Here is a 22188-nt window from a genome sequence, read left to right as displayed (position 1 = left end):
ATCCTAGAGCACTCAGCAGCTGTCCCCATGCTTGGAAATAAATCAGAAAGATACCCAGAGCTGAAAACAGCCAGAGAGAGGAACAGCCACAGAGAGAAAGCGCAAGGTGCCATAAAAAATTAAAGACAGAAACTCCCTAAAAGCAGGGGGTGGCCAAGCCTTTAGTGATGCCTTGTGAAAGCTGACCTGGAACAGAGGCCAGACAGAGTTAAAGAATAAAGCAGGGATTTATTAAAAGGCCTCAATGGATCCACCTTGGGCAGCACAAGAGCCCAGCCAGGGCTGCACCCAAAATTAACCAAAATGGTCACAAAATGGACAGCAGGTCATGGGGTCTCTCACTTTTATAAGTTCTATTTCCATATTGGAGTTTAATTGTCCATTTACAGCTTTAGCCCATGAAGTCCCATCCTTCTTGTTTTCTCTCTTCAGTCCACGTTGTTTATGCTTTTGGATCATTTGTCCTTGTTCCCCAGCTAGAGAAGGAATTGTTTTGTCTCCCTGCTCTGTGCACAGAGCTCACCATCCCCTCATATGAAGCCCAGACCCACACACTAAAGCAGCACAGAATCTGAAAAATATAAAAGCTAAACCCTGAGGCATCATTAGCACTTGAGCATTGCTCAGCCCTGGCTGGGGGCTCTTTATCCCTCTAGCACTTCACCATGCTAAAGACTGCAGTGCCTGGCACTCTGCAGTCCCACAAAGATGTTCAAATCCAACCTCTGGAGAGCCCTGCAGCTCTGCACCAAAACACTGCTCACTGGAGAGAAACTGAACTGCTTGAATGCTGCAGGAAGATTTAGGGTTCCCTGCTCCCCCAAAGGAGACACAGCACTCCAAGCAACATCCCAGTCTTTTCCACAATAACCTTGCTGGTTTTTTTTCCTCCATTTAAAGCAAACACAGCATTGTCATGAGAGTCCCAAGTGCACTTTCTGTTGTAAAAACATACATCTGCAAAGAAATCACATCAGTTTTGCAATTCCTCCTCTGGTTTCTTTGTCTTAAGCACTGCCCAGAAGGTCCAATTAACACCCTAAGAAACTCAGGAGGGACAGTGACCTCTGTACAAAAAAAGACCTTGAAGGAGAGAGGAATGAAAGAGTTGAGGGGCAAAGAGAAATAGAGGAGCTCACCACTGGACTGGCCCGAGCAGAGCTGGCTCTGGAGGATGCCCGAGATCCCGAACCAAGGTAGCAGCTGTACTCAGAAGGCTGCAGCAGGAAAACCAGGAACAGAAGGCAGAGAAAAGAGAAAGCCATTAGAACTGGCAAGGGAAGCAGGAGAGGATGTAGAGCATCACATCTGAAATTAGTTAAAGAGATGGTTACATGCAGCTGGACAAAGGAACAGCAGTGAAAAACAGAGAATTGTTAATTTGAAAATTAAAGCAAGCAGTAATTCCACTGGCAGTTCAAGTAGAGTTTTGACTCAATTCTTAGAATACTAATAATTTATTTATATCTCTTCAGGTACCAATGACAAGTAAACAATTCAGTTTTTCTACAAAAGCCTCGATCCTAATACTTTCCGAGAGCTCTGAGGCTCTCTGGTGAATCACTTTCCCATGTTCCCAACATTGTGCACATATAAAATGAAAGGAAGAAACATCCATCTATGAGGGGATTAAAGTAAAAACTGAGCCCAGCTCAGAGACTGAGTCTCTCTCCTGGTTTTCCAGCACCTGCAGTCCTCATCTCCTGCCAAAGAAAGTCTTGTAGCTTTTTTTGAAAGGAAACATCTAAGCAGAGATGCAGGACAGGGCTGGCTGGTTGCTGACAAGTACAAGGAACGTGTCCATTCTGTTTTACTTCCAGAGGTTTTAATGCAGTAGAAATGGAGCAGGGAAATAAAAGTTTAAAGCATCAGGGAAACAGAACTAAAACTTACCCTGGAAATAATGAGTTTGTTTCAGAGGTGATTAGGACTGTTTCTCAGATACAAACACACAGAAATCTGAAGAATTATTGCACTTTGGAGATGCTGTGGGTTTTTTCAGGGCTTTTTTTCTCTTAAGTCACCTGGCCACTAGAGGAACAGCCAGGCCACTGCGGGGCTGCTCCATCCTCATTAGTCACAGTAACACAGCAGCACAGCATCACCTGCAAATTAAGCTTGCAGCACTAATGAATGGTGAGAGGGTAAGCTGGAAATAACCCCAGCCAGAGCACAAGCACAGGGTCAGGCACTGCCCACAAAACATCCCGTGCAAGGGGCACAGCCCTCGGGCAGGGCAGTGCCCTCGGAGCACCCCGAGGGTGTCCAGAGCAGCTGGGGCTTGAATGCTTCCAGACATTCCATCCCTGGAATGGTCAGTGCTGGACAGGGCTTGGAGCACCCTGGGACAGTGGAAGGTGACCCTGCCCAGGTGGCCTTTAATGTCCCTTCCAAGCCCATCCATTGTGGGACTCCATGTCCTACGCTGGCTTTGTGCAGCTGATCTTCATTTCAGAGGTGAGAGTATGCACAGTATAAAACTCTGCTGCACACTGTTTCCAACTACTGCCAGTCACATAGTAATTCCTAAATTAAAGGCAAAAAGCACTGAAGTAAAAATACAGATTTTGTTTGGTCACTGCAGTGGTTTATGTTTAACAAAAGAAGGGTTTACAATAAATTTGAAATGTGTGACAGGGAAAAAGTTGTAATTACTAATGAGTCCCATATTAATGTTTCCAGGCCCTAGTTATTCCACAGCTGCTCCCTGTGCATTGCAGCCCTGGCTGTGGAAGTGGCTGTGACCAAGCAAGGCCACCTTCAGCCTCACCCCCTGCATCCACCTGCCCTTCCAAAAACATTTTTTGGGAACAGCCACTCCAGGTGACACTCCCTCTCCAGGTTAAAAGCGCTGCAAGGTTCAGAGGCATTAAAACAACCACAAGTGTTGTGACAAGGTCGCTGCCTCTGAGGCAAAGCCCTCCTGCTGCAACTCTCTCATTACTCCAGGAACTGGAGAGGCTGGGTCACACACAAATAAATACCTGTGGGTAGCGCAGGGTGGGATGGGGATGGAGGGTTTTAGTCCTCATGCCATTGACAGCCCGTAAAAGACTTGCAAACAGGTTTTGGGCTGATAGGTTTGCTGTAAATGATGTGAATCAGTGGCGTGGCAAGAGGATGGCACAGCTCTTGAAGGACTAACAAGTGCTCAGTAAGCATTCTTGAAAGTGTTTCCTCCTCCAAGCTAATAAAAATGTGATGTTTAATGTTAACATCAGTGCTCTGTCTCGAGGCTTTTCACTCCTATGGCCTTAGATGGTGGTTATTTGTTTGCTGGTGTTTTCTTGGTTGGTTGGGTTCAGGGATGAGAGGCAGAATAAGCAGTGGGCCCACAGAGGAGGACTGAGAAATCTAGAGATTGGCTTTTTTTCTTTCTTTTTTTTTTTTTTTTCTCCAGGTGGACACAACAGCAGCAGATGGCCCAAGCGCTGAGGAGATATGAAGGCATTTCTGCCTTTTACTCTGTAAATCAATTCCTGGAGTTTCTTTTTTTGAAAATAAACAATTTATATGGTTATTCCTTATACTGTTGCTCCCTATCCATGACAGAGCCCTCCACTCTCAAGAACACACATTTTGGAAGCACTGTCACATATATGAATGTAAAATACATTTGACTGTAAATCCAAGAAACAAAACCAAGCAACCCATCTATTCCCAAAAATCATTTACTTCACACTGCTTACATGGAACTGATTTTTGAATTTTTGGCTGATTACGTTTTAAACTTGTATTTTTCTCAGTTTTGACAAGAAGAATTAAGTCTCAGGGAGGGTAAAGGATTTCACGTATGGCCTTTCCAAGGTGTTTTATCTGCAAACCGAGCGCGAGGCAGAAGCGGATTCCCTGTCCCACAGAGGGATGAGTTCCCATTGATCACTGCTTCACGGAAGCTCGTGGTGCTCCCACTCCTGCTGCCTAGAGATGTCACACAGCCCAGGTGGAAGGCTCCCCAGCCCGGCAAAGGACAGAGACAGAGCAGGGAAAAGCAGAAAAGCTCTTACAGCGCGGGAACTGGGGGCACTATAGCGCCGGCTCCCACTGTAAACGCTCTCCTCGTACACAGAGGCCTACAATGAAAACACAGAGTCAGCACGGGCACAAACCCACCCAGCACCGTGGGCAAGGACAGGACAGCTCCTGGCTGCAGGCACAAGCAGCATGCAAGGGAAGAGCCAAGGAGACCTGACGTGCAGGATGTGACACAGCCCCGAGATGTGGCACCAGCCCTTCTCCCAGGGCTGCAGCTCGACTTTCATTTAATGGTTTGACTGCCTGTCCGTGAAATGGCTACATCAATTCTTACACTGATCCCGCGTTTCACCTGCATTGCTGCTGCTGGCAGTGATGAGCTTCACTTACCAGCCAGTTTAGTAAATTAATAAAAGAATAATTACTATATTTTGAGACAGACTCCGGTTTAGCACAGAGATATATGGCTCAGGAAACGCAAGGGGAGTAGGAAACTCTACCTTTAAGCTTTGAGAAAAAATTCTGAGAAGCTCATTTTAAACAAGAAGGCAGGAATTTGTCTAAAAAAAATAAATTTGTGGACAGATTTCTGTTAGTTGTTAAGCAACCAGCAAGAATTGATGTTGCCTCTCTGTCCTGCTCCCGGAAAGACACCGAGGAAGACAATTCCCTGGCAGCATCACAACCCCATGAGCACAATCCCAACAGGAATTAAAAGGAAGCATCAGCAAATCCAGGTGTGCATCACAAACAGCATCACACAGGTGGCATTCAGATGGATGGGACACCAGGGGCTGAGACAAATGCACCCCAGGGGAATTACAGAGAGAGGCAGGGGACAAGATGTGCATGGCTGGGCGTGAGTGGCTCTGGTGTTGGTGTTCAGAGCATCAGCACAACAAACCCTGTAACTCCTGGCTGGCAGGGCATCGCTGTACAGCAGGGAGGGCTGGGGGAGACAAGCACAACACTTTTTGTTTTGGCACAGTCAATTCAACAGAAAAAAAGGGGCCTACAGCAGAATGAACCCGCTCGGTGACAGATTAGGATCACTACATGACAACAGAAGGAAACCCAGTACAGAGAATATTAGTCATGTGCACCATGAAAGCATTAGATCTCTGCTCTCAAAGACTAAGAATACCAAGCAGGCACGTGCATTTCCTGCAGGAAGGGAGGACACAGACAGTATGCAAAAGCAAAACAGAAAATTTAATTTTAGGTTGTTAAGCTGTTATTGTCTCCCACGCATTTGTGTACAGGAGCCAGAACTGGGGTTTCTCCTCACTTCAACCAAAGCCAGAAACAGAGCTACACAGAAGTGCTTCAAAGTACATGCTGTCAGTGTTTCACACAGCTGTAAGATCATCTCCTGGATGTTTCATTATTCAAAAATGCAGAGAAAACCCAACTAATTCAGGAAGCAATTAGAAGTGTTTCAGTCAGAGCAGCCTGAAACATGTGTTAATATCCATCCCCCCCCAAAATGCAGAACTTAAACAAACCCAGAGCACTCTGTGTCTGGCAGAGCTGGGTGCTAGAGACACTCCAGCAGCGATCCCCAGCCCAGGGCTTGAGGCCAGGTCCTGCTGCCAGTGCCCCATCCACACCCCGTGCTGTGTCCCCAGGCAGGACCTGGAGCCCTGCTGGAGCTCTGCTGGCACCCAGCTCTGCCACACACAGGGGACAATGCAACCTCCCAGGGGTTTTACAGCTCCACTGATGTTCTCCCAGCACTCTGGGAATTGCTTCCCTGTAATTTTCTGTGGTGCAGACTGGATTTTCTCAAGCTCACCAGACCGACACGCCAGGCAGAGGAGCTGCCTCAAATAGAGAACTTCAGGTAATTAAGATTTCCCTTATCTCTCCAGGCCAATGGCAGACAAGGAAAGGGAGGAGCAGCAAAGGAAAACTGACTGTGCTCATTTGAAAACAGTTTTCCATTACTCATTCCAATCTTAAAAGGTCTGATTTGTTTGGAGCTTTTTTTTTTTAAGTTTCACTAAAAAGAGCTACAGAGACTCTTGACAATTGGTTCAAATTGATTCCTAAGTGCAAGAGGTTGTATTATCCAAACTAAGTCTAGGCCAGGTGAAGCCAGAGGGCAACAGACCCAATTTCCATTTTGGGAAGAAAGTTGAGATGTGGAAGCATAGCTGCTGTTGGGGAGACCCAGGTCAGAGTAGTAGGAAGCCTGCATTAACAAACAAAGAAAAAAAAAAAAAACAAACTCCTTGAGAACTCAGCTTCATTCTTTATTCCTTTAAATGGGAAGCAAAAAGTAAATTAAGTGAATACAAACTGCAAAGCAGTCAAAGTGGTCACAGATACAAAAAGAAGAGAGAACTGCATTAAAGCTGTGAGGATGTGTGAAAATTGTGGGACCTTTGAAGCACTGTAAAAATGCACTGGTCAGAGAGCTGATCAGCTTCCTCCTGACATCCTGAGGAGTTTATGTCCTGTAAGCTACATCCCCTAGGAGAAGGTGAGATGCTGGGAGATGGAGAGCGAAGCCAGGGACCAAAACTGCTGGCTGTGCCCAGCAGGAAGTGTGAGCAGCCCACTGTCAGATACGTCAAGACTGAGTGGGGAGAAAACTCCTCCAAGAAGTGAGACTGTGTCCATGAAACACCTTCTTTAAATCCAACACCTTCTCTTTTCTGCCTTGCATCCAGTCATCCCCACACTTTTGGTCCACTTTGGGGATCTTAATGAGAAGGCTTGTTCTGAAAGATCTCACACCTTCACCTCCTCTGCTGCTCTCCAGAGCTCTCCTTTCACACCTATTCCCTGACACCTTTCCAAACACTTCTCATGGGGGTCTAGACAGCCAAGGCTCTCTGCTTCCAGCAGTCAGCTCCTCACAAACCCTAACTCATCCTTGCCTCCACTGTGGTCCATGGAGGTGTTGATTTCCTCACAAAGGAGGGAGATCTGTGGCAAATTAAAGAAATTTCTTTGCTTTCTTCTGTCACTGCGAGCAAACAGAAATTTAGATCTGACACAAAAACCAAAGGTACAGGCTGAGAGCAAATCATTGTCCAACTTCAAAAAAAACCTAACCCAAGAAACAACCAGCCACAAACCAAAACCCCCCAAACAATGCCTGTACCATGAGACTTTGACTGAAAGGAAGCTTGAACTTACTTTAATTTAAAGAAATTACTTTCATTCCTGCTTAGAGTTTGCAATCTGCATGTGGACTATTTGGCACATGGCATTAATCATATTTAAGGGATCAAGCCATGACACTGCAAGTGCAGTGTGCACATGGAGATCGGTCCATTCTGACTTAAAACTGGACACCTATTTTGGAAACAGCCATTGCCAGCAGGTTCATTCATCATTTCCCTGCTGTCCTGAAGAATTTTCCTCTTTTTCATTTTTCCTTGTCACTTTGACAATCTTTAGGATTCAGCTTGGGCTTTTTGGAGAGAATATTCCTAAAAAGTGAGCGCCAGCCAGGCTGGCATCAATTTGGTTTGAAGTTTCAGCTATTCTGAGTTACCCCCAAACCTTCCTCCCCCTCCTAATTAATGATTAAACCAAACAGCAACTACAAGGAACTAACGATGCTGCTGTAATTAAGCCCTGCTCAGACTAAACCCCCACGCTGCAGATGCTAATTCCAGCATGATTTTAAATTATTTAAATGGAAACCAAACAACCTCTTCTCCCTGGATGACTTTCTTGCAGATATTTTGCTCTCCCTGCAGTCCTCGGAGCACTGGAGTATGTCAGTGAAGAGTAAGAACATCATTTATCACCAGTGCTACAGAATAAAGCTCCTTGAACTCCTCAAATGGGCCAGCAAGAGTGCCAGCAACAGGACAGGCTGTTTTCTCAGCAGCTCAAGCAACAGTATTTCGTTGTCTCTTATCCACATAATGCCAGCTAAATTATATGGCAGCAACAATTTTAGATGGACGTGAAATATCAGGTTTCACTGTTTATCCAGGATCCTGCTTAACTTCATGCCTACAAAGTAACCCCCTGAACTCTCTCTCATGTTCAGCGTGTTATTGCTCAAACACTTGGACAAATGGAGGCTTAAAAGAGTTTATTTTTGACCTAAACACTGAGCTTTAGGCTGCATACCACTAAATTTCTTTAGAAGCCCTGATAGCACAAAGATCAACAGGCTCTGAGCTTTTGTCTGGCTTTGTTAAAATAAAGGAGAAAAAAAAAAACCCCCAAACCCCAAACAGTTCTCCCTCTGGCCCCAGGCTGTGCTTGGACAACCCCTTAAAATCATTTGCACAATCCCCAACATTTAACAAAGCAGGGCCAGGAGCTGCTGTACTTGACACACAACACTTGGTTGTGCTGGAACAGGAGGGAACATTGTGACCTGCATCCTCACAACTGAGTTAATAATTAAGCTTTTTTGGACTAGAAATAAAAGTCCATCAATGTTAAGCAGTTAAGTGGGAACACTTGCACTGGCTCTTCAGCTCTGTAGGCGTTTCCAGAAACCCTAGGATATGGTTTATAAAGGAAAAAAAAAAAAAAAAACCAAACCAAAAAAAACCCAAACCAAGGGCATTTAGTTAAGCAAACTTCAAATAAACAACATGCATTTGGGGAAAATTCAAAAGCCAAAGTCCATTTTAACTATGCAAATCTCAAGGCATGGACTAAATGAGGAGATTCAGTACTAGAGCACAGCATGAACACCTTGCAGAGGTTGAAAAGCACTCATTCTCTTTCCAGCATGTGGAAATCCTCCCTGCCAGTGCTGCCACAATGTAATTTTTACCCAGTTTTGTCTACAAGTTAAAGCACTTCTGGCTCCAAGATCTTTCTGTACCAATTTCTGAGACTCCCCACTCAGGGCCTGATTTTTGATTTTTTATTTCCCAGATAGCTTCTTGCTGCACCTCCAATGCCTGACTCCAAACCCACAACATGCAAGACAGGTAAAACCTGCTTCACTGCCAAAAAGAATTTGCTAATTAGCTTTAATCCCATTAAATGGAGTGATAGAATTTTGTAGCAACAGAAATAATCTACTAACCCTGCTAGATTTTCTACTCTGGGATGATCCATACACGTCTTCCTCATAACCATTGGTCTGTTATGGAAGGAAAGGGAAAAAAAAAAAAAAAAGGAAAGACAAAAAAGGAGAGAAGAAAAATTGACATTCCCAAAGGGAATTTTTAAGCAAATGTCATCACTTCTGAAAGGCAAAGGCAGAGACAGAACTTTTCAAAGATACACCAGGAACAGGAGCAGTGCAGGACTGGGTCATGGTTTCAAACACGAGGACACGAACATTTGTGTCACTGCCTCCAGAACAGCCAGAAATGTCAAGGATACTCCTGCTTGCCCTTTTTGATCCCCCCCCGCCCTTTCTTTTTCCTTTTTTGCCTCCCCTCTTATTACTATATTCAAACATTATTCTATATTCAAACACTCTGTGAAGGGAATAGGGCACAAAATGGGGACAAAAAGGAGATCAGAGACTACAATAAAGGGCATATATCACTATAGCTATTTATACCTCAGGCAGCTAAACACCTAAAAAACAGCAATTGTAGTAGAGGCGTTAATTCTATTTGAGAAACCCAGCTTAGCAAACATGCAGTGCTGTATAAATTCTCTTCTTTTTGATTTTGAGCATCAGAATTAAACCATCTGCCACACCCCAGGATTCTGCAGCAGTCTGGGGGCTAGTAGGAGATTTGGGTGGGCTCAGCTGTCCTCCGTGGTGTCAGGAAGATGTTTTCCTTCAAAGGAGAGAAAACAAACAAGCCCAGAAGGACTGCTCCACGAACAAGGTGAGGTGCTTCAAATCCCTATGGCAGCAGTGCTGGGAATAAAAGAAAACAATCAGTGACTCAGTCCTGAGTCTGGGAATGCCGTGGTGAAGAAGAGAGGACAGACCCAAAAGTCTCCTCAATGGACAGCATTAAAAGCTCAGGTTTCCCCAGCAATTCACTGTTCTGGTATCACCTCACAGTGAGCCCTGGTTTAACACTGAAGACAAGGAAGCACTCTGTGTATTTGAGGTCTGAGGGTTTGGTGGAAATTTAATTAGAACTTCTATTAAAATTAAGTTTTGAAGTCCATGTTTTAATGAGTTCCCAAAATGAAAATCCACTAGAACTAATGTGAATCAATTTCCAAGAGAAATATTTTATCATCTACTATACAGCAGCTTGCATGAAAAATTAAACAAATTAACTTAGAAACCAGTTCAGAGCCAAGCTGGGAAAGCTACTTCTGGGAAAAGCTTAGATTCTCTATTGAAATGCAATACTATCACCCCAAATGGAAGGCAAACATCCAAGTTTCTTTTATTCAAGAACTGATTTGAAATACTGCTGAAGCCTTCTCACACAGCTTGGCCTCTTTCCAGTTTTTACCAGGTTGTTTTTTGTTGTTTTTTTCCAAGCTCCTTGAATTTCTCCAACGCTTAAGAATGGTTAAAATGGATCTCCAGCAGCTGAAGGCAATGCTCTGTGCAAACCAATTACCTCCACCACCCCTTTTATTGCTACACTGAGGACTTGTTTGCCTTTTTCAGCTGTGCAATATTGACTAAATGTAACCTCAGACCACTATCTGAACCATCCTATTACTTTGTAATGGTACCTTCATTTTTCCCAGATGTGGTATTCCCCATTTGTTTTTACTGTTATTCCATGTTGACAAGTTGTCTCCTGTTTATCATCAGTATTTTCACTCTAACCTTGTATGAAACTGCCTTCACTCCCTGCACTTAGCCAGCCAGGCAATACAGACTCCTAAAGAACTGCTTTTCCCTCCTTAAAAACCCCAGATGATGCTGTCTTAGCTGGGAACAGACCAGCTGAGATCCTTCCCAGCTGTCCTGTTCTGTAACAAAGTTATTTTCCAACTGTACATTCCTTTTACAAGAACGAGATCTGGCCCAAGGTTTCACTTAGTGTCACGTAGAGACAGCCAAGAGCCTTACAGTCAATTTACAGTAACATCCTTTATGCCCTGAAATAATTACCCTGCTTAGGACCTCCAGCTGAATTGGCTTGATGAATTTTCCACAAGCCCAGGGTAACTGGTTATCGCTTTACAGTTCAGGCCCTTCTCAAGGAATCTGCCTCATTTGCCCTGGGTCTCCCAGAGCTGAGCCTGAAGCCCCAGAGCTGAGGCCATTTCCCCTGCCCCTCTGACCCATCCTCTCCAGAAACCTCTCCAGTGCATATTTTTGAAGGCAAATGCTCCAGGCAGCTCTTGGAGAGCAGGGTCAGCTTTATCAGACCTCGCTGACCTTTGTTCTAGGCTACGTTTACATGCAAAGCATCTGACCCTCATGAAAACTGGAACAAATAAAAGTGCATACTAGGGAGGCTGAAATGACTCAGTTTTACTTTTCTCCCTTCAGTGACCCTATTTCTCTCTGCATTTTCTTCTTGCTTTTGACACACAAAGGAAACCATTTCTCTGTCCATTTCTGCTTTTTTTCACCTCAGGCTGTGGCTCATGCTGCTCCCTCAGTCTTTCTCTGTCCCACAGCCAACTTCCAGCCCTCAGAAAAATTCCCTGCTCATTTCCAGTGTAGCAAAGAACCCCAATCCAGCCTCCACCTGTGATGAGCTAAAGAATAAAGTAGGGATTTATTAGGAGGCCTCAATGGATCCACCTTGGGCAGCACAAGAGCCCAGCCAGGACTACACCCAAAATTAACCAAAATGGTCACAAAATGGACAGCTGGTCATGGGGTCTCTCACTTTTATAAGTTCTGGTCCATTTGTATATTGGAGTTAATTGTCCAATTACAGTTTTAGCCCATGAAGTCCCATCCTTCTTGTTTTTCTCTCTTCAGTCCATGTTGTTTATGCTCTTGGGCCTGAGATTTGGGTCATTTGTCCTTGGTCCCCAGCTAGAGCAGGAATTGTTTTGTCTCCCTGCTCTGTGAAGAGAGCTCACCATCCCATAATATGAAGCCCAGACCACACACTAAAGAAACACAGAATCTGAAAAATATAAAAGCTAAAACCCGAGGCATCAGTGTCCTCTTTGCCTGCCCAGAATTGCTTCCCATAAGATTCACCTATGACAGGGGGTGAAACGAGATGGGCTTTAAGGGCCTTTCTAACCCAAACCATTTGGGATTCTATGACATTCTCTCAACATTGCCTATTTCTTTCCTTCTTATTTCTGTGTCATGTTCCAGCTCAAGTCAGGTAGCTCCTGTAAGGTTTTGAGTTTTCCCACGTGTTCTTTATGCACAGCACTGAAATAAGAGTTTGGATGATCCCGCATTTTGGAGATGAACTGATGCTCATTATTGCCTAGCAAGTGCTGATAGCTGTGGTGTATCCTTGACACTGGGCTGGCAGCTCTCCCACCTGCACACACTCCTTGTCCTGCCACAGTGGCTCTGTAGGCAGAACCCTCTCTGAGACAGACAAAAATACATACTGCTTTGGAGTAGTTCTTCTTTTTGGTCCTCTCACTCTCTAATCCAGCCTGCAGTGGGATGAAGAATGCAGGGTGAGATCAGTGAGTGTTGCACACCCATGCAGGGCCAGGCATGCACATCCCCATGCAGGAAGAGGAGCAGAGCAGGGCTCAGTGAGTGCCCAGCAGCCGATGCACCCCCGGAGTCAAACGCCCAGTTATTAGGGAATATTGCTCAAATGCTGATGGCACTGTTAAATTTAGCAGCTGTGCTTCCAATCAGCCACGCTGGCTGGGCTCAGTCAATTCAGAGCTGCCAGCTGTCCATCCTGACTGTATCAATACAGCCATGCAAACACCCAAACGTGCTGGAACTATTCTGGGATGTAGGTCAGGCACAAATGGATGCGCTGTGCTCCTGATTGGAAATAGCGCCGGGAATGAAGAAGAGGGGAAAAGCAGGAGAATCTAGAGAACTGCACTGCCCAGTTTGCTTCCTGCAGACACCAGCACACCTCCAGTTCAACACAAGGCAGCTGGAAATGTTTTAAACTGAGCTTTAGTCCTCGTTGCCCCTTTCTGTTCTTTCAGGAGCAGCTTTATCTCAGTGTTCGCAGAGCAAACACTCGCTGTCAAAGCATTATTATTAATCTGATTTTGTCCTCTAAAGTGAAGGTAACACAAGCTGCAGCTTCAGTAGGCAGTGTGTTTATCCTGTCACCTTGGCTAGATCTGTTTACAGTGAGGTTATGAGAGTTTTATTCCTTTCCAGATCTGTGCTGAAATAAATCCAGACACGGCTGGTCCAACAATGGTCAGGCTTTAACAGAGACAGTGTTTTAGGGGAAATCCAAGCCATTCTGCTCTGCCTGTGGTAACTACTGAGCTAAACCCAGCTCAGATCTCTCTAATAATTTGTCACTTCTCATCTGAACTGTGTCACAGCAGGAGGAGAGAGGGAAGTGGCATCTGACATCACAGACCACAAACTGCCTCAGGATGCTTCCAGATCACCCTGATCTCAGAGAAGTTATCACAACCCGTGTTAGCTTCTTCTTCATGATTAGTTTTTGAATACACACACACACACACTCTGCAACTTGCAGACTGTTCTCACCACTGGGTAGGTGCTGGCATAATCCAAATGAGACTGTAAAGGTATGAGAGGAGAGGAAAATCAGAATACAAAGGAAAACACAAGTTATGTCAATCAAAGGAATGCCCCGAAACAAAACAAACAACAAACAAACACAAAAATAGGCAGGGAGATGTAAATCCCAGCTAAAGAACTTTGATAGTGCAGGATTTCTTGCACAAAGGCACAAGTTTGGAAGCTGGGAGGATACAAAACAAGGATGCACAAATTAATCGGGAGTGATGGATAACACAACAATATTTCATGCTGATGGTGTTGGATTAGAGACAGCCAGCTGGGAAGTGGGAGAACCAGGACAAATGAAACAGAAAAGGGACTGAAGAGAGGCTCAAGAGCCTCAACAAAGGCTGATGTTACTGAGCTTCCCTAGGAAAATCTGCCTGATACAGAACTGAGCTTGCAGAACTCCTGAAACAGGACTGGCAGGAGCTGTTGATGGGATCAGGATCACCAGGGAAGCTGCTGAAGAAATCTCTCCATGGAGGAGCCACAGACACAGCCAAGCCAGGACTGCCTGGACCCCTGTTCCCTGTTTGCAGCACAGCCACAGCTGTGGAGCCTCATTCCACTTGCTAGCCTGGTCTAATGAATATCTCTGGAGGTTCTGCAGTGTGTAGTGCTGCCTGCTCTGCCAGAAGCATCCAGAAGCTCCCCAAAAGCTACCTCAGCACATCTCTGGTGCCTGCAGTCCAGGCATCCACTTCAAAAATATTCCAGGAGAAAAGTCCAGAGTAAAACCACACAGATCAGTGAGGTGGTGAAGCCCTAGGGAGAAGTGAATGTCTGATATTGGCTCATTTCAGTGAAAACTTCCTGCACAGAAGAGAAGCAGAGCTGCAAGAAGGAAGCCCTGGCACCACCAGCCCCTCACAGTGCAAGGAGCCTGAGTGCCAAAGATGGAAGATGAATTTTCCAAAAATGGCATCCTGCAACAATGGAAGGAGAGCCTTCAAATATCTGAAAAGACAGCACCATTCAGAACTCTCCAAGTCATTTTAGTCCACTTAGTCCACTTCATGGACTCCAGGCATCTGTTTCTGATGCTGTCTTCAGGCTAAAACAGCTCCAAAGCCAAACTGGACACAAGAACTCAGGGGATTTCTTAAGGTTGGTCAAAATTTATGGGGCTTTTGGCTTTGTTGTTTTGAAGAGAGATGCAGCAAGAGCCAAACCTCCACAGATTGGCCACAGATGTGGTCAAATTACTACAAATTACATCGGCTGTAAATCCACACTGGGAAAGTGATCAGAGCGGCTGTGTACAAGGGCCTGGAGTGACAGGGAAGGAAAGGAAAGAATGGCTTCAAACTGACAAAAAATAGGTTTAAATTGAGTATTAGGAAGAAATTCTTCCATATGAGGGTGGTAAGGCCCTGGCACAGGGTGCCCAGAGAAGCTGTGGCTGCCCCTGGAAGTGCTCCAGGCCAGGTTGGACAGGGCTTGGAGCAGCCTGGGATAGTGGAAGGTGTCCCTGCCCATGGCAGGGGGTGGAACAAGATGAGTTTTAAGATCTTTTCCAACTCAACCCATTCTGTGATTCTATCAGTTAATTGTGAATAAAACAACTGGAAGACGTAGAAGGCTGAATTTCAGTTCAGACTGGCAAATATTTACATGCTTCTACAATCCCAGTGACACAAGAATGAGGCAAGGAAGCTCTGTCAAAACTTCTCCTGTGCCTGCCAAAGTGTCAGCACATCCACCACCAAATGCTGCTTTTTGGAGATAGGGCCTGTGAAACATCACTGAGAAACACCAGTGTGGAAAGTTTCAGCCAGATCCTTCTGTCAGAGAAGGACATTCCTTGCAGAAGTATGAGGAATTTGTGGCCATCCCACGGAGCAGCTGGAGGCTGCTGTTCACCAGGCCAGCGCTGGTTATCACAGCCTGATACTGCTCAGGGCGAAAAGGGCCAGAAAAGCTCCTCCAAGGCATGGTGAGGAGGCAGAACGCAGAGCTTCTGCTCTTTAGATGCATATAAACCCCAGGACTGTGTTGCAAAAACACCCCGGAAAGAATCAGTGGTGAATTTCCACTAAGAGATGTTTCAGATGAAGATGTGCTATAAACACAGAGCCAGTGTGTTTGCATCGTGCCACGTTACAGCCAGGGATAAACAACCCATTTGTGTTGTCATCACCTTCTAAACAGATAGAATTGATATTTCAGCTGAACTAGAGGTCTTTTCCCCCTCCAGAAAACACTTCCATATGTCAACATTTAACCCTAAGTAAAATAAACACTGCTTTTGACGTTCTGCTGTGCAGAGAGGCTTTTCTTCACTGAATCTTTGGAGCTTTGAGGCATCTCCTAGCTCTGAAAAGCACTCAAGTTTGTCATCTTGAGCAAAAAAGGTTTTAACAGCATTTCATGAGTAGCAATAAGGATTCCACTAAAAAGGGAACAAGGCAGCACTTTATGTTTTTAAGCACATTTTGTGCAACTTTACAGTGGGATCCCTGAGAAGGCTCTGCAGCAGAATTTTTTTTTTTTTAAATGAGTCTTTTAGACAGTATGTAAAAACAGAGTTAAGGTTTATATAAATGTGTGTTATCTGGGAAAATACTGTCTGGGCATTTTGTGGAAAAAACTGTTTGAACTTTTCCTGCAGATGAGTACTCAGTGCTTTACTAATCCCACCCTCCACAAAACTCAGGCCTGCATTGATTTTCAAGTATTTCCAAAACATTTTTAAAGCAAGCAGCCAGTGATAGGACCTAAGGGAACAGCTGGAGCTGTGTCAGAGGGATTTTTGGCTTAGATATCAGGGAAAGGATCTTCCCCCAGAGGGTGCTGGGCACTGCCCAGGGAATGGGCACAATCCTAAGGCTGCCAGAGCTCCAGGAGAGTTTGGACAAGGCTCTCAGGGATGGCAGGGTGGGATTGTTGGGGTGTCTGTGCAGGGACAGGAGCTGGATCAATGATCCTTGTGGGTCCCTTCCAGCTCAGGGTATTCTGTTATCTTATGAGTATTCACCTGCAATTCCAAAGTGCTTAACACTTATTTCCACTGATCAATCACTTCTGGTTTCCTGGGCTAATATAAACACTGACCCCACCAGCACTTCCCCTTCCCAAATTTCCAGCGTCAGGAGTGAAAAAGGGGAGCTCACAAGGTGCATGCAGACACCAATGTCTTGGCTAAGTCCTTCCTGCAAGAGCGAAGAGCAGTGACCACAAAGGTTCCTGCACGGGGCACACACTGGAGACAATCAGTGATCCACTTGAAAAAACCCGACATGGAACACGTCCAGGACAGTCCCCTCGGGGTGTGGGGGCACAGGGGGACAGTGACACCCACACAAAGACATGCACACAGAGGTTGCACAGTTTACCAACCCTCAGGCTTCCACGGCTACCCACTGACATGCGCTCATCTTCATCCGAAGCCTAGCGAGAGAAAGCGTAGAGACAAAAAAAAAAAAAAAAAAAAAAAACCAGTGAAAAGAACACAGGTAACAGGCACTGATGGCTTGGATGGGACAGGAGGAAGGGAAAGATGCACAAACTCCATGTTTTTAAAAAAGAATTGCATTGGAAGTGTAAGCAGAAAGCAAATGAAATCATAAATCATACCCTGCCCAAGAAACAGTCACGCATTTTACTGCAGGGTGAAGGAGGAGCTTGCTCAGGTGTTCCCTGCTCTGTGCTCTTGGCCCTTTAATGAACATTAAACACTCTAAACAGGTTATTTCCCACTTTCCACCCCCTTTATTCTTGCACATTTGCAAAAGCTCCCTGGAGTGACTGGGGAGAGGGCAGAGAAGTCAGGAAGTGGCTTTGGGGTTTGCTCTTGCCGGGGGTGGCGGGAGCTTGTTTTGGTTCCTTTTCTTTTGAGAAGGAAGTGCTTTATACACGTCTGTTTTCTTAATCTGAAACGTCTGGCTGAACAGAAAAAGCAAAAGCAGGTACTGACCGAGGCATTTCTTCGGGCTCTACGGGAATAACGCTCACTGTCTTCCTACCAAGGCAGCAGAGAGAAAACAGAGGGATGTGTTGAGAGGACAGACACAGCAACAGAGCCTTCCAGAAACACAAAGTGAACTCCAGCCACGCTCAGGAGCCAGTAAAGTTAAACCAAACAACAGGAGGTGACACCCTGTCACAGCAGAAAAACCCTTCCTCCCTCCTCTGAGACCCCAAATTTCCTCTCAGCTACACAGCCTCTGTGACACTGGAAATGCCATCAAGACGATTTACATTTCAACAAGCTGATTTTAACAAAATTTTAGAAATGAATTTAGAATTTAGAAACAGCAGTAGAAAACAGCAAAAAAAAAAAAAGTTTCAATATTGTAGTCAACAGATTGTCACAGGTGAGCTGATTTCCAAGCAAGGGAACTGCCAGTAGGATGGAGTTATGCTCATCCAGCAAGGATTTGAGGAGACTCAGTCTGGGGTGGGTGGGTGGTCCATGCAAACCAGTATTTACTGATGAATTATCAAAGACCAAGGAATTTGGGGAGTTTGGGAAGTTACCTTCTACACTGGGAGCCAGCTGTTCAGTTTTGCCTTTTCCAGTGTGCACTACTCAGCTTTGCAGGGCAAGGCCACAGCTTTCAGCTGGCACTGCTGGTAACTGCTTTCATAAACTTAGGGTTGAAAAACTTTTGAAGCCAGTGACTTCCAGCCCATTAGCAACTTCTTCATCTTCTATCATGGATGTTAAAACAGTCAGATGTTGCTAGTGGCCAAGTCGGCAGCTGGTATTAACTGGTTTTAGCAAATTCTAAAATCCAGGACATGGTATCATTGGGAAAAAAGTGTGGATTGCCACCATAGCAGTAATAATTCCTCTGAGGGATTCCCCTGGGCCAGTAAGTGCTAAGGGAAATGAAACAGCATGAGTGAAACTTGCCCACAATTTACGTGAAGGCAAATTTAAGAAGACTCAAGTGGTGATGAAACCCACAAAAAGTAAAATGAGCACAAATACTCCCTGTATCCCAAGGGGCTTTAACAGGTTTTTATCCTAACCTAATCTTCCAGCGATAGCATGGACACAGGTCTCTAAAAAGAGATGGCTCTAACCCAGTCCTTGCCAGTTTTAAGCTGATCAAAACTCACATTTCAGCTGGAAAAGCAGGACTGTGGGACTGGAGTGGAACTCACACTCCCAGTGCATGAAAATACCTGCTTGGAGGGATCTCAAACTCTATGAACTACACAGAACTGCAACACGCAAAAGTTGTTGAGCTACGTTGATCAAGTCCTACCATCCATTGCTCGATGTCTCCCCACTTAGTATCCAGCCCATAATATTTCTACAGACAGAAAAGGGAAAAAAACAGAATTTAGATGAGAAAAGCAAACAGAGAACATTTAGACATGCACTGCCAGGCCTTGGCCAAGCCACACATCTGCACATGAACATGCCAGTGAGAGCAGTGCCACGTGGCACCGGAGCCCTCTGCAAAGAGTGCCTGGGAAAAGCTGCCTGGAAAGGGGAAAGCAGAGTTTGGGCATGACCGGGGTGCTCAGCTGCTTCTTCTCCCTCAGCACTGCAAAACCCCCTGTGCTGGGGGACAGGAGCAAGGAGAGTAATGAGTCTTGAATTCCTGACCCAGTTAAGTCAAGACTCATTACAAGGGAGGCGAGCACAGGACACTTCCAGGATGAAAATTGCTGTCAAATCATGTTTCCCGTAAAGGTTTGTCAAACTGGGCAGACAAGTTGGATACAACTCATCTCTGGGCACCCTGATTTGCTGGATTAGAGCTCCACAGAGCTCCTTTCAGAGCACCAGGCTTTTTGCCTACGCTTGACCCACCTGAGAGCAGTGGCAGCACCAACAAGGGTACAAGAGGACAAGATCCACCAGGGCAGGCCAAGACGACCCTGGGAACTTCCCCGTGAACTTGAATTTCCTCCAGGCAGCAAGTTGTTCAAAGATCCACAGGTTTAATGGGACTTTTCTTCCTCCTCAAACCAGCCTGTCAAATCTGGTCTTAGGAATTTTGTGTTTGCAATAGTGTCCATTAAAATGATTCCTGTGTGAATTAAAATCATTGGCCTAAAGCACAGCAGTAGGCAAATGGAAATCCTGCTTAATGAAGGAAGAATAATACGCATTTTAGAGCTTTCTTACAGGCTTGAGGAGGCAGGAGTATCAACAGCCAAAACCTTAGGAAATTATTTAAAAAAAAAATCAAAAACCTCTTCTGTATTGCACTCTGTTTTTAGCACTCGCTCAATGGTATTAATGTAATTTTATTTCCACCCTTAAAACCTCATTCACTATTTATTGATAAACCAAACCAAACAACTTCACATTCTTCAGTGCTGCATTACTTTATTCCCACTTCAGATTCATAACCCATGCACCAGCTTGTTATAAAAGTAACTGTTATGCATTTCTCAGCCTGAGAATGACCCCTGAAAACTCCATGAACTCCCTGAGCTGTGTACACGATGGGAATCTACAGATTATATGCTTTGTAGTAAAGCAGGTCAGGTAAAGCCTTATTAGAGGCTTTTTAGCCATTAACAGACTGAGAACATTTTCTAACACTAGACATCAATTTAAAAAACAGAAACACACTATTAAAATGAAGAACCCTTTTTCACATATAGGAAGGCTTCATAAACACACTTGTAATTTTTTTAGGGTTTGCTGCTTCCTTTTCATGCCCTCTCACTGTCTGACACTGGCTTATGAATTCAGCCTTGCAAAAGGCAGATAAGGAAACAGTCCTTACAAGACTTGCTATGTCACAGTTTAAGTTCCACTTACAGGCTTTTCCTTCTCCATTTCAAATTACTCAGCTAAGTGCTTAACATCCCCTGAAGAAAAAATCTTAATGAATGAGACTGCCCAGAGACTATTTTAATTTATAATCTTTCAAAGAGCACGTGCCATACTGGACTGAACTGGCAGCTTTTGAGCTCTCAAGTATTTTGACCCCTCACAGCCACTTTTTTCGGTTCTCCCTCTATACCAACTCTTCTGTTCTGTGCCCAGGGGCCTGATTCCAATGAGTTGAAGGAGGAAATGCTGCTTTTCCATTCATTCAGGTTTCAGTTAGAGGCCCTTGCTGGACTCAGGTTCCCTTCCACCTTGAAAAGTGATATTACAATTCAATATTAATGATGTTAATACCATTGAGAGAGAATTCCAGATGCCATTTGCTCACTGAGCGCCAGTGAAACTGCCAGACTCAAACTCGCCATGGGATGTTGGGAGGATAACCCACTTATCTCCTCATCCATGTCAGGACACCAACAGTAAACAACCTCCTGGGCTCCCACGGGGCTGCTTCTGCACCAGGAGGTTAAATTAGTTCCCATAAAGAAGATTAATAAGGAGCCTGTCGATCCATGGGCTGACACTGAGTCACTCAGCGCAAAGTCAACTCCAGAAGTAAAACCAGGAGTGAGAGGGACTTGTTGCCAAATTGATGGGGTCAGGATTAAATACCAGAGCACATGATTTGAGCAGCTCTTTTCATATACATACACACTCAAAGAGGAGAACAGCACTCCCAAGAAGCACATGCAGGGCTGGGGCAGGCTTTGAAACATGCAGTTAGGGCAGCTGGAGTGCCAGAGCAAAACCAAGCACACTGTGGTTTAGGGAGACATTCATCACTCAGCAAGCAATAAAAACATCTCAGGAAAAAAAAAAAAAAAAAAAGAGAAATATTCAATAAGGTAGAAAATTGCAGGCTTGAAGAAAAATGTGCTTTCTCCCTCCCTGTAAAAATTCTTGGGAGTTATTTCTGTTCCTAGGTGCCACTCAGCTCACATGCTGAAAGTGTAGAACAGCCAGGCTGTTATATTCATTTATTTTCAGATGTCTGGCTGCTATTTCAAACCCCAAAATCTCTGTTTCTACCTAGCAAGTGACCTCAGTTAGAGCTACTGTTATCATCCTCTTTGCCATCATTGTGGAAAGGAAATTGGGAAGAGGGAAGAGATCATGACTTTAAACTGAGATGAGACAGGATTGAACAATATAAAATCACTTTTAATGTGTGGGTTGAAGGCCATAGAGTTTATTTACCCAAGGATTATGAATTCAAATACCACATCCCTGATTTCCTTCAGTGACTTTGTGCAAATAAAGTCATCTGCAAGTCATTCTTCCTGCTGGCACCTGTTAAATGCTTGCCCAGCCTGAAACATTCCAGTGATTTTCTTGGCCTTCAGCACACGGACAGAGGTGACACAGGGAGCCACTGTGCCCTCCTGTGACCCTGCTTTGCCAAGTCACTTCTCTGTTATTGCTTATCCTTTGCCAAACAGGCTGTAAAAAAAAATCACATTAAGTGCCTGACCAGACACCTTACATGGGTCATCTTCCCCCACTCCCCTTGACTGTCCACTCCACAACATTATGGGAGGGGAGGGCAGAATTACATGGAAATTTGCAGCCTGCTGGGCATCTCCCACTCTTCAGAGGATTTCCAAGGTTGGACTCGAGGATCTTGGAGGTCTTTTGCCACCTAAATGGCTGTGTGGTTGTGAAATTGTAGCAAGACTCACAGGTGGGAAGAAAAGGCATGCAAACAAGAAGGAAAGCGAGCAAGCCCTACCTTCTGCACCTGATAGATCTGGGGGGAAAGGGAGAGGAAAGAAACAAGGAACAAAGCTAGCATGAATGATGGATACATAGCAATGCTCCACAGCTCGTTCTGGAGGGAAAAAACAGCATTTACAGAGAAAACACAGCA

General features: G+C 44.9%; 1 protein-coding gene across 13 annotated transcripts in view; it reads right to left on the bottom strand.

Annotated features, from left to right (window-relative positions):
- LRRFIP1 (LRR binding FLII interacting protein 1) overlaps window positions 1-22188 on the bottom strand; it is a 101477-nt gene that overhangs the window by 28444 nt on the left and 50845 nt on the right. For 8 of the 13 annotated variants that reach the window (XM_041460236.1, XM_041460226.1, XM_041460230.1 and 5 more), the window contains exons 3-12: window positions 22051-22068; window positions 18733-18780; window positions 17433-17477; window positions 16856-16906; window positions 13478-13510; window positions 12382-12429; window positions 8993-9049; window positions 6089-6169; window positions 4008-4073; window positions 1140-1217 (exon numbers count right to left, since the gene is read on the bottom strand). The exons of 4 other annotated variants lie outside the window; for them this stretch is intronic. In XM_041460236.1, coding sequence (XP_041316170.1) covers window positions 1140-1217; window positions 4008-4073; window positions 6089-6169; window positions 8993-9049; window positions 12382-12429; window positions 13478-13510; window positions 16856-16906; window positions 17433-17477; window positions 18733-18780; window positions 22051-22068 — 525 coding nt within the window. The remainder of the gene's footprint in view (window positions 1-1139; window positions 1218-4007; window positions 4074-6088; window positions 6170-8992; window positions 9050-12381; window positions 12430-13477; window positions 13511-16855; window positions 16907-17432; window positions 17478-18732; window positions 18781-22050; window positions 22069-22188) is intronic. One more of the 13 variants, XM_041460228.1, reaches the window with a different exon arrangement.

The sequence above is a fragment of the Pyrgilauda ruficollis genome, unplaced genomic scaffold (assembly GCF_017590135.1).
Source record: "Pyrgilauda ruficollis isolate IOZ18807 unplaced genomic scaffold, ASM1759013v1 scaffold140, whole genome shotgun sequence".
In the NCBI taxonomy this organism is placed as follows: domain Eukaryota; kingdom Metazoa; phylum Chordata; class Aves; order Passeriformes; family Passeridae; genus Pyrgilauda; species Pyrgilauda ruficollis.
Note: the sequence above shows the minus strand (reverse complement) of the source record. Positions and strands in the feature narration are given on the sequence as shown.